Below are 10,127 nucleotides of genomic sequence, written 5' to 3'. Positions count from 1 at the left end.
CCATGACTTAGGTGCCTTTGAGCAAGGCATCGAACCCCCAAGCATAAATGGCAGCCTACTGCTCTGGGTGTGTGTTCACAGTGTGTGTGTGTTCACTGCTCTGTGTGTGTGCACTTTGGATGGGTTAAATGCAGAGCACGAGTTCTGAGTATGGGTCACCGTACTTGGCTGAATGTTTTTTTGATGTTCAGGGTCTAAAAAATTAACGAGGGAGCCAGAAACAATAAAACTTTTTCTTTAGATGTTTTGTGATTATATCTTATAGATATAGATATATATTCATTAAAAATGTTTGATACAGAGTATCTCTACAGTAAACACATTTAATAAAAAGACAAACTTGTATGTATAATACTTCATTTATTATTAAGAGTTTTAATAACATTTATCAAGAAATGTTAAAGTAAAAGAAAACTAAGTTCATAGTGGAAGGAAATAACATTCACAGTATATAAGTTGTTACAATTGGAAATTAGCAGTTAAGCAAGAAAATGAACAAAGATTCAGCTCTGACAGTATAGTCTCCCTAAAATATAAGTAACGGTTTGGCACTTACAAAATAACAACATAGCAAGAAAGGTCATGAAAGGTCAAAACTGCGGTGATATTTCATTTAGAATGATGCAATCTTAACACTTTTACCACTTCAAAACTGAATAATCACAATAAGCCTACCGTATGAACATAAAGTACATGCAAAGGGCTAGTAAGAAAATGAGTTTTGGACTGCTGTACTGGAACAGCTGTACAATTAGAAAAAATAGCTTATCATCCTGATACTGTATATACTAGAGTTTGCATTTTGCTGAATATCCTAAATTGGAGCAATGCTGAAGCACTGTATGTAATTGTAAAACACTACCATTTATATTTAAACATTTAATCAAAGAAGTTTTCACACTATCCCAATGCACAGTCAACTTAGTTTCATGTTGTTGCAGATAGGGTTAAATGTTGCAGAGTAGGCTCAGATTAATGCTTTAATCAGGTACAGTTTATCTCCACGTTCACTGGTAAATATGGGAGCCTTTTTGTAATGTTCCACCAAATCCTCTATTGAGCCAAACTTGCGCTGACCAATGCAGTAGAGTCCATCTTTTAGCTGCACCTTGAAATGCTTGTTCTTGTACACCGCCTTCAGAGAGATAGAGAAGTCGTTTGGCTGGAAAGTGAAAAATGAAAAGTTGTGTTCACCAAAAAGCACAAATGAAAATGTTTGTGACTTTCTACACAGTCTAGTTATACTTTAGGAATAGTACTTAAATACTTAATACTTAAAGAAATAGTTTACCCAAAAATGAAAGTTTACTGAAAATGATTCACCCTCAGGCCATCCAATATGTAGATGAGTTTGATTCTTCATTGGGACAGATTTAGAGACATTTGGCATTACATCACTTGCTCAATGGGTCCTCTGTGAATGGGTGCCGTCAGAATCGAGAGTACAAACAGCATCTTGTGAAGTGAAAAGCTGCATGTTTGTAAGAAACAAATCCATCATTAATGTGTTTTAACTTTAAACTGTTACTTCTGTAAAAAAAAAAAAAAGTGCATAATCCATAAGAATGCTTCCTTCGGTGAAAAATTCCATACCCTTTTTTCCTCGCGCATCAAAACTTATTTGTTTAGAACAGCACTATTTTCTCTTGTAAATGGTGCTTGATCTGTGCATATTTCTCTCCTGATTTATATTCTAATTATTTACAGGAGAAAGCAATATTATGGACAGAGGACTAATTTTAGCTATTTTGTCTGTTATAAACATGCAGCTTTTCACTAGACGTTAAATGATAAGACTGGGGTTAGGTTGTGGATTATTATGATGTTTGTAGCTGATTTTTGGACTAATTCTGACGGCACCCATTCACTGCAGACAATCTATTGGTGAAAATGTGATGTAATGCTTAATTTCCACAAATCTGCTGAACAAACAAACTCATCTACATTTTGGAAGTCTTAAAGGTGTTTCGTTAGTTTCAATTAAATTGAATTACCGTAGACTCGCTATCTCTGATGAGGAAGTCACCATCCACTCCCCTCTGGTTCAATACCAGTTCAGCCTGATGTCGTGTCAGTTTGCCATAGTACCATGGTTTTCCTCCTAACATCCCGTCCACAGAAGGCTTGATGTCATAGTTTGTAGTAGGTGGTCCTGAAATCCCCAGTTCTCTATGTGTTTTCTGCACAACTGTAACATAGTTCTTGGGCACTAAACCCACTTGTCTATTTTCCTTTCTACACTTCCACCATTCAGGATCGTTCTCAGGTTTCTCCAACACATCCATAAGTTCATCCTTGTCGAAATTCAGCTCCTCAGCATTGCCGGAGCTAAAATGATAAAGTGCCTGTACAGTCTGCAGAACCTGAGATCCGTTGTTATTGTGCCCCACAGAGGCCAGTTTATCTGTAAGAGAACTTATGGAGGCGGCCCTCATTGTCCCACCGAAATCCTCTGTGACATAATTGGAGGGAAACCATCCAGAATGACCATTATAGGTTCCTCGCCACCAACCGTCGCTGCACTTCTCCATGACGACGACCCTTGTGCCCTTCACCAAAGAAAGTTCATCGTCCCGCTCTGCGGTGTAGTTAAACTTCACCAGTGCAGGCAGATTGAGGTCATACAGTCGCTCATCGCAGTCGTATTTCTCTGCGCTGGAGGGCAAATCTCGCATACAGCTTTTCTGCTTCACTTTCCCGATCCCTGCAAAAAGTGTTATGTAATATAAGCATTTGGACAATGATATTTCTTATAGAGCAAATGTGCAATTAAGAAACACTAATACTAACAAGCTAGCATAGTCTTACTTTACCATTACAAACATAATTTATCTTTATAATGTGAAATTGTTATGGTTACACTTTTATATTCATATGATACCATAACTCCTAAAAGAAAAAAGAAAAATCATCCAAATATATTTTTAATACATATTCTATAGAATCCTTACTTTTTCTCCCACTTTTGGTAAACTGGTTCAATAACAGTGCTTCGGTTACACAATCACAGACCAGCTGACAGACAGCCAAACCCCTAATCATTTATGTGCTACAGACGTCAAATCTGCAAATCATTTAGACCAACTATCATCCTGTGTCTTCATGACTTTCCAATAAAGCCATCCATGTTTGACGGGTTTACTTTCTTGCATAAATTGTTTTACATGACTACTAAATCAAGTCAGGAAAAACACACCCTGAAATTCCAATTTAGTGGTTTGGTGATGAAACATCAATTCTGATCAGCTGAAAACAATAATTTCTTGGCCTGAATCCACTGGATGAGTCTGTGTCTACACAAACAATAAAACATACACCCATTCCTGTCAACATCTCATTCTACTTTAGGAATATAGTGGATCAAAATGAAGATGTAAAGATGAAGAAGCTGTTTTATAATAATTTGCAACTATTAGGTATCTATCAAACCTCAACATAAATGTCTCTGCATACATACTGTATGTACTCTAAAAATATGTACACTCCCATTCAAAAATTTGAAAAACTTTGTTCAGCAAGGATGCATCAAATTAAATTAAGAAATTCAGCTGAAGTTTCATCTCATGCTTTCCGCAGCACTTCCCACAGGTATCATAGGCTTTAAGGGCATTTCTCACTGGCCTCATGATGGAATGGTTTCCACAACAGGACAGCTTCTTGTTTGCTTATATAAGTTTTAGATTAAACTTTATTTGTGAAACTCTGCCTAAAGGTCAGCAGCTTCCCAGAGTCTTCTCCTCACTGCTGCTGATGAAACTGATATTTGACATGTAGTTTTCAACAAAGCAGCCAGCTGCGCAACAGTGAGGGGGCTGTTTTCAAACTAGAGACCCTGATGTACTCCTCATTTTCTTGTTGTGCAGCAGGGCCATCCACTTCTCTCTGTGCTGGTTAGATCCAGTTTGTTCTGTTCTTTCAAGAGAGCAGTTCACGGAAAAGTCTTCAGAAGAACAATAGGCTGATGAGTTTCTTCAAAAACGTTTCTTTTTGTCCTATGTTGAATTAGTTTCCAGAAATGTGAGTGCACATAATACTGAAGCAACTAAATAAATTATGTTTTACACACTTAATCGTAGCACAATCATTTTCAACTAATACAATATTACTTTTTATGTATTTTAAAATTAATATTTAATATGTATGCATTTTAAATTCTATTTGATCATTTTGGTCACACTTTATTTTATAAGGTCCAATTCTTACTGTTAATAAACCATTAACTATGAGTTTTGCCTCAATAAACCTCAAATGGGATGCTTATTAATAGTTGGTTAATTAATTGGTAAATTTAAGTATTGGGTAGTATTAGAATATGCTAGTGATAATTAGCAACTATTAATAGTGAGAATTTGTCCCTATACTTAAGTGTTGCCATAATTTTTACAATTAAAATAGAAATAATACATTTATACATTATACAGGAATTTATACATGTATACATTTTAAATTATATTTTATGTTTAAAAAATTAAACTGAACTTTGAAATTTATGTAAAGAATTTATAAAATATACTACTCTTATTTCAAACAGTGAAAAAAATGGCCAGTTAAATCAATAGCATTGTGGTTAACAGATGCATGATTATTATTTTTTAAATATTACTTTTAATATTGTCATAACTTGTTGAATAGTTGAAAAGACATAAACTGCTTGTATATGTAAAGTAGGCACCCCCCTTCTTTTTTTACTTTTTATTAAAAATTCTTACAGTGATTACAAACTTTTGAATATTCTTTCTGCTGATGTATTGTTGGTGTATATAAATAACAAGTGCTTTATTGGTATACCGCATCTAAACACTTTTTCATCAACTTATTCATCATTGCCTTCAAACGTTGTTTATACTGTCTATAAAACAGAGTAAAGTCATAAGAATTTCCAAGAAATGGTAAAAAAGGAAACTCCCTATCCAAATGAAAAGGAAATCTAATTTTTGCCCATCAGTGGACATCAACAGGAAGAAAAAGCAGAAGAGTGATAGAGAGGCTTCCTGAAAAATAAACACCAGCACAAAAAAGTGGGACAGAGTGTTGAAATGTATAAGAGCCTCATCATCCAGTTAACTCATTCATATGTGTGGAATTCCAGAGCTCATCTGCTCCATTAAAATGATACTTTCCAAACTCATCCACACCAGCCAATGTACTCCAAGAGACCATGGAAACATAAAAGTCACAAGCATAAAACTGGAGGGAAAAAAGTTGTCAGTAATAAATCACTATCATGGTCATCCGTGACGCAACCAATCCGAGAGGTAAAACCATCATGAGGATGTGTGGAAAAGCCAATGAAGTCAAAAATTTTATTTGAATGGAAATTCCAGGCAACGGTCCTGAAAGCAGAATCCACACAGATCTTAACTGTCTTCATGACGTGACTCAAGGACGAAGCTCGACGCACTGTGTCCTGTCTGCTTTTGTGTCATTTCCTCTGACAGCCAGAATAATGGCAGCTCAGCTTTACAGTCAATTTCCCAGCTTTCCACATGCGGAAAAACATTCAAAAGCAGAGATAAGGCACAATTCATCCTAAAGTAAAAACCTTGGCAACACAAAGTTCTTTACGAAAAGAGGACGGGGACTGCATTGGGATGGTCATGAAGTCTTGGAATGTACTTCAGCTCAAAAGCTGAACAGAGATGCAAGGAATAAGGTTTCTAACCAAGTTTGCATACGCCTGACAAAGTTTGCATGTGGCTTTTTTCCAATTTAGATATTTTTTCAAAGAAACATATCTCAAAAATTTTGAATCGGCCTAATTTTGTTGTCATCTGCCCTCGGTATTGAATGAGGTCTCTCGCTCAGCCCAGGTTTTGAAAAAGCTGAGTGTGATTATCAATGTAATGTGACCCGTGGCAAGCTGCATTTTCATATCCACGACAGGAACCGAGCGAACGCAGCCAAATCACCCCGCCTTTATTTCAGTTCGGGCTGAGCTCACTCCACCAATGACATCATAAGACAAATAGCCTCTTCACAAACAGATGTAGCGTCCAAGAACTGTCAGCAAAGGTAGCGCCGTTAATTCTCAGAGTGACGCAACACACACATCCACATGAGTACAAACCCTAATAAACTTCAGCATGTGTTTCTATTCACTTTTGACCTTACAGCTGCTCTTTCCTTTTTTTTAATTTTTGTCTCATTTCAACCAACAATATTTGCTAATTTTCTGCAATGTGTTTTCGAATGTAAAAAGACACAAATAAAACTTGAGACATTTTTTTGCCTTTGTGCTGGAATCTGTCACGCCTCCGTTTGGTATACAATAGCCTCTCTGAACTTCCACGGCATACTAATGCACAGAGAGAGAAAGAAAGGCAGACATGGAGAGCTGGCAGGAGGCCATCAGAGCAAGCCAGCTAAATTTTTCCCCTCTTCTGTTGAATTTTCAAGTTTGGCTATTCAAAAATGAGCAAACAAAACCAGCGAACTCAAATAAGGAGTCTCATTCGTTGAAGTGTTCTGTCCCGTTGCTACTGTTCTTTTGTCCTCCAAGATCTGCTGCTTCATTCTGCCAAGTCACGACACCCCACTGTCTTGTCCACTGTAATATGGGGAATAAAACACTTTGAAATGCTGAATGCGTACAAATGGGGAAGAAGAACGTAATGAGAGAGAAAGAAACCCCTGAGTCAAAGGCCTCAATTATTCATTGCCTCACATCCTTCTGTTTTCCTCTGCTAGAAATCTGCGTTGAGTTAGAGAGCTTCCGGCCGCCTTCACAGAGCAGCTTGAGTTGACAGTAGAGGAGGTTGAAGGGGGCCTGTATGGGTTTCTGCTTTGATTTTTGGTTTTTAAGAGTGTCCAAGCTACCCCAAAGGGCTTGGTGCTATTTCCTCCCTCCCTTATGGTCAGTTTTATAGAAAAAAGAAAGTATTTTAAGTACCTTGCCTAAGTGCCCTGTAAAATGTATGTCACTGGGCTCGTGGTTTGCGTATTAGATTATATGAGTGACTCATCCAGGTTTACGACATAAGTCACCAAAAACATATCATTATGCACTTAAACTCTTAATAACTTTTTCGTTTTTTTTATATAACATTTACTGAATAATACCAAACTGAAAAAAACAGGAATTGTGCACATAGAGTCTTTGAAACCATTATTCTGCCCACTTTCAGCTGATTGTAGATGGCAAAATAACCCCAACAGCCAATACAATGGGTAAGTATAACTTACAAATCACATCCAGTATGAAAAAGCTCACAGATACAGTTCTTTCTTCAGAGATTTAAGTTAGTATGTCACAAGTACATGAACACAGAGTAAAGGCAACAACTGTTGTAAGCAAAAGTGTTATTTTAATCTGTCAGTGGAAAAGATGATAAATATGTACTCACGAAAGAAGTGTTTGAAAAGGTTGGCCATATCCATTCCCAGCTCTGCGAGCAGCCCCCCTCTCTAACACACTACCACTCTCTCTTTCTCTCTCTGTAACAGAGCAGCAGCTATTCCATGAGAACTTCCTGAAAGTCCAGAGTTATTGACAGAGCAACTCTCCACCCCACACACATGACTGTCCTCAGCCAATGGCAGCCAAGGGGTTCTTTCTATAGACTCTGTAGTGGCAGGCTGGGCCTCAAACACCTACAGGGTCTTCTGTGGAAACTCAAGGCAACTATGTATATCACTATTAGAAGTTAACAGACAGAGTGCATGCTCTGGTGAGCCATATTCTAGTTTCTTTTCTTTGCATTTCACCTCTAATCTAGCTTTCTGTTAAACATATAATATTGTTGGCTTTTTGATGAATTAAGGCTATTTGGATAAACAGTCAAACTTTAATGAACATTAATGTATATTCCATATTTTTATATTGACTTCTGCATTCAAGGTATAGTTTTCTGTCAGTACATGAATGTCAAGGTAATGAACTTGGTGTCGCTGGCAGTTCAGATGCAGGAGCAGTTACAGTTATAGGACTTATATTTCATAATGATAAATATTAGTTTTGTTCAATCTTGAGTTTTAAAGTCATGAGAGAGATGGATAACAGGGCAAAATAAAGAGACTGAAGAGAAAAATGGAAGTGAAGGTGCAGTTCAGGAGAGAACTTTTCATTATTTTGCATGTCCCCAAATTAAAGATTGAAACCTTTTTTTATGTCAGGTCCATACAAAAAATAGTTTTGTCCATGAATTTGTTTGTATGAGTTTGAATTTTCCAGTCTGAATTTTTTTCCCAGTCCGCCCCTCCTGTAAATTAATGGCATAGACATGGTTTCATTTACTACACATAAGCCTACTGAAGCTCGCAGTGTTTTCAACCTCTGCCGCCTCAATATAGGAGTACACGAGCACATAAACATAATTTCTAGAACTGCTCTGTCACTTCATGTGCATTTTACTTATTTTGAGAAAACTATCATCATATACAGAGACAGCAGTTTCAAAAAACACCAATGTTTCAGGAGTTTATTACACAGAATGCGTCACATGCTTATTAGATAACTGTATTTAAGTTGATGTATATGCTTTTATTTATAATTCTTTAATTTTCACAAATTTAGAAAAGTAATCAAAAAGTACTCAAAAGTAATTAGTTACATTACTTTAATAAAGTAATTGAAAAAGTTACACTACTATTACATTTTAAACAGGGTAACTTGTAATCTGTAACCTATTACATTTCCAAAGTAACCTTCCCTACACTGATTAAAGGTAAATGTGGGGTTCTCAGCTGGTTGCCCTCAAATAGGTCACAATGTAAGTTGAAGTACTAAATCAGCATACTTGTAATGATGCTCAACTATTCAGATTTGAGAACCGTGAATGACTGTTAAATAAACACTTTTAATGATACACATTATTCCAAAACAGCCTTACAGAAACTAGAAAAAAATCCTCATAGTGATTAAGCCAAATTGAACAGATTAGGAAGAAGCCTGGAGAGGAACTGCTAGTCTCAACGAAACCCTGACGCTGGCAACATTCAGCTCCCTGTTTACAAAGTTTAACATTTTCCTATTCAACTTATGTCATGTTAAAAATTTGGCATAATGAAACTATGCAGTTCATGATAATATTATTACATTTTATTGATATTTTATGTAATGAACAGTCGTGATATTGTGTTGGGTCTAATGTTGTGTCTGGGTCATGACGCAAAACCAAATGAGTACCATTGATCTATAAATTAGAGAGTGAATCTATAGGACTATAGGATGTACTGCAGTTTTATTGATCAAATGTGGCATTTCATGGGTCATTTAATAGTTGGTCCCCCAGTGGATCAATATTGTGTGTAATGTGCGCAAACTACATTGAACATGAGCAAGTTCTCCCAGCTCTCCCAGCTGTCATCTTTTTACAAACCTGCAGAGCTATTGTGAAAGAGAGGCTGTCAAATGCACCTCTGGAGCACCTGGTCCAGTGGACAGAGCTGTAATTTAAAGGAATGAGGTCACAGTTAAAAGGAGCCGAATTGCTTCCTGGGAGGTGTGAGAATGTTCAAAGACTGAGAAGAGGGACAGGCAAGGCATTCATGCTATATATGAAAAAGTAAGAGAGAAAGAGGCAAGATAACTCTGATTAAGAACTCTAAATCCCTTTTGAAACCCTTTTTTTTTTTTTACCACAAAAGAAAAGTCCATGCTTTTGTAATAATTACAGTAGAGCATAAAAAGTGGTAATTATTATATAAAAAGTCAAAATTTTTTACATAAAAAGTTAATATTAAGAGCTAAAAAATAATGATTATGACATGTCTTTTTATAATTGTGTTTTAATATTTACTTTTGATCTTCTAAATGAACATCATTTCCACTTTATTTTCTCTCAGTAATTTTAATTGGTCTAATACAATAACGTTTCATTAATTCATAATTTTGACTCTATGTCATAATTTTTTTTATATCTAATGATAATGACTCACTAATTGGAATTATGATTTTTTTATGTCACAATTTTGACTTTTTAACTCATAATTGATTAGTATCTCATAATTTTGACTTACTTCATAATTAGAATTGAGTATCTCATACTTCGGCTTTTTATCATTTATCAATCCTCTGATAATTGTCTTAGTATGTCAATTTTGACTTTTTATTACATAACTATGATTTAGTATCTCATAATTTAAAATGTTAATCTCAAAATCATGACTTTATCTGATACTGTTTGTCA

At 35.9% G+C, this 10,127-nt stretch overlaps 1 protein-coding gene across 1 annotated transcript; it reads right to left on the bottom strand.

The window, feature by feature from the left end:
* Positions 1–340: 340 nt before the first annotated feature.
* nck1a (NCK adaptor protein 1a) lies at positions 341–7,457 on the bottom strand. Its single transcript, XM_059501920.1, has 3 exons — positions 7,344–7,457; positions 1,995–2,704; positions 341–1,162 (listed from the first exon to the last, which is right to left on the bottom strand). The coding sequence occupies exons 1-3, from the start codon at positions 7,375–7,377 to the stop codon at positions 968–970; spliced, it is 939 nt and encodes a 312-aa protein (XP_059357903.1). The 5' UTR covers positions 7,378–7,457; the 3' UTR covers positions 341–967.
* Positions 7,458–10,127: the final 2,670 nt, after the last annotated feature.

This window comes from Carassius carassius, chromosome 20, assembly GCF_963082965.1.
Source record: "Carassius carassius chromosome 20, fCarCar2.1, whole genome shotgun sequence".
Taxonomy (NCBI): Eukaryota; Metazoa; Chordata; class Actinopteri; order Cypriniformes; family Cyprinidae; genus Carassius; species Carassius carassius.
This window is presented reverse-complemented; position numbering and strand designations above follow the sequence as displayed.

Coding starts and splice junctions, on each gene's coding strand:
- nck1a (XM_059501920.1), bottom strand. CDS start 7,377: ATGGATATGGCCAACCTTTTCAAACACTTCTTTC. Junction 2,705..7,343: donor CCTTTTCAAACACTTCTTTC/GTGAGTACATAT, acceptor CACTTTTTGCAG/GGATCGGGAAAGTGAAGCAG. Junction 1,163..1,994: donor TCAGAGATAGCGAGTCTACG/GTAATTCAATTT, acceptor TTCACTTTCCAG/CCAAACGACTTCTCTATCTC.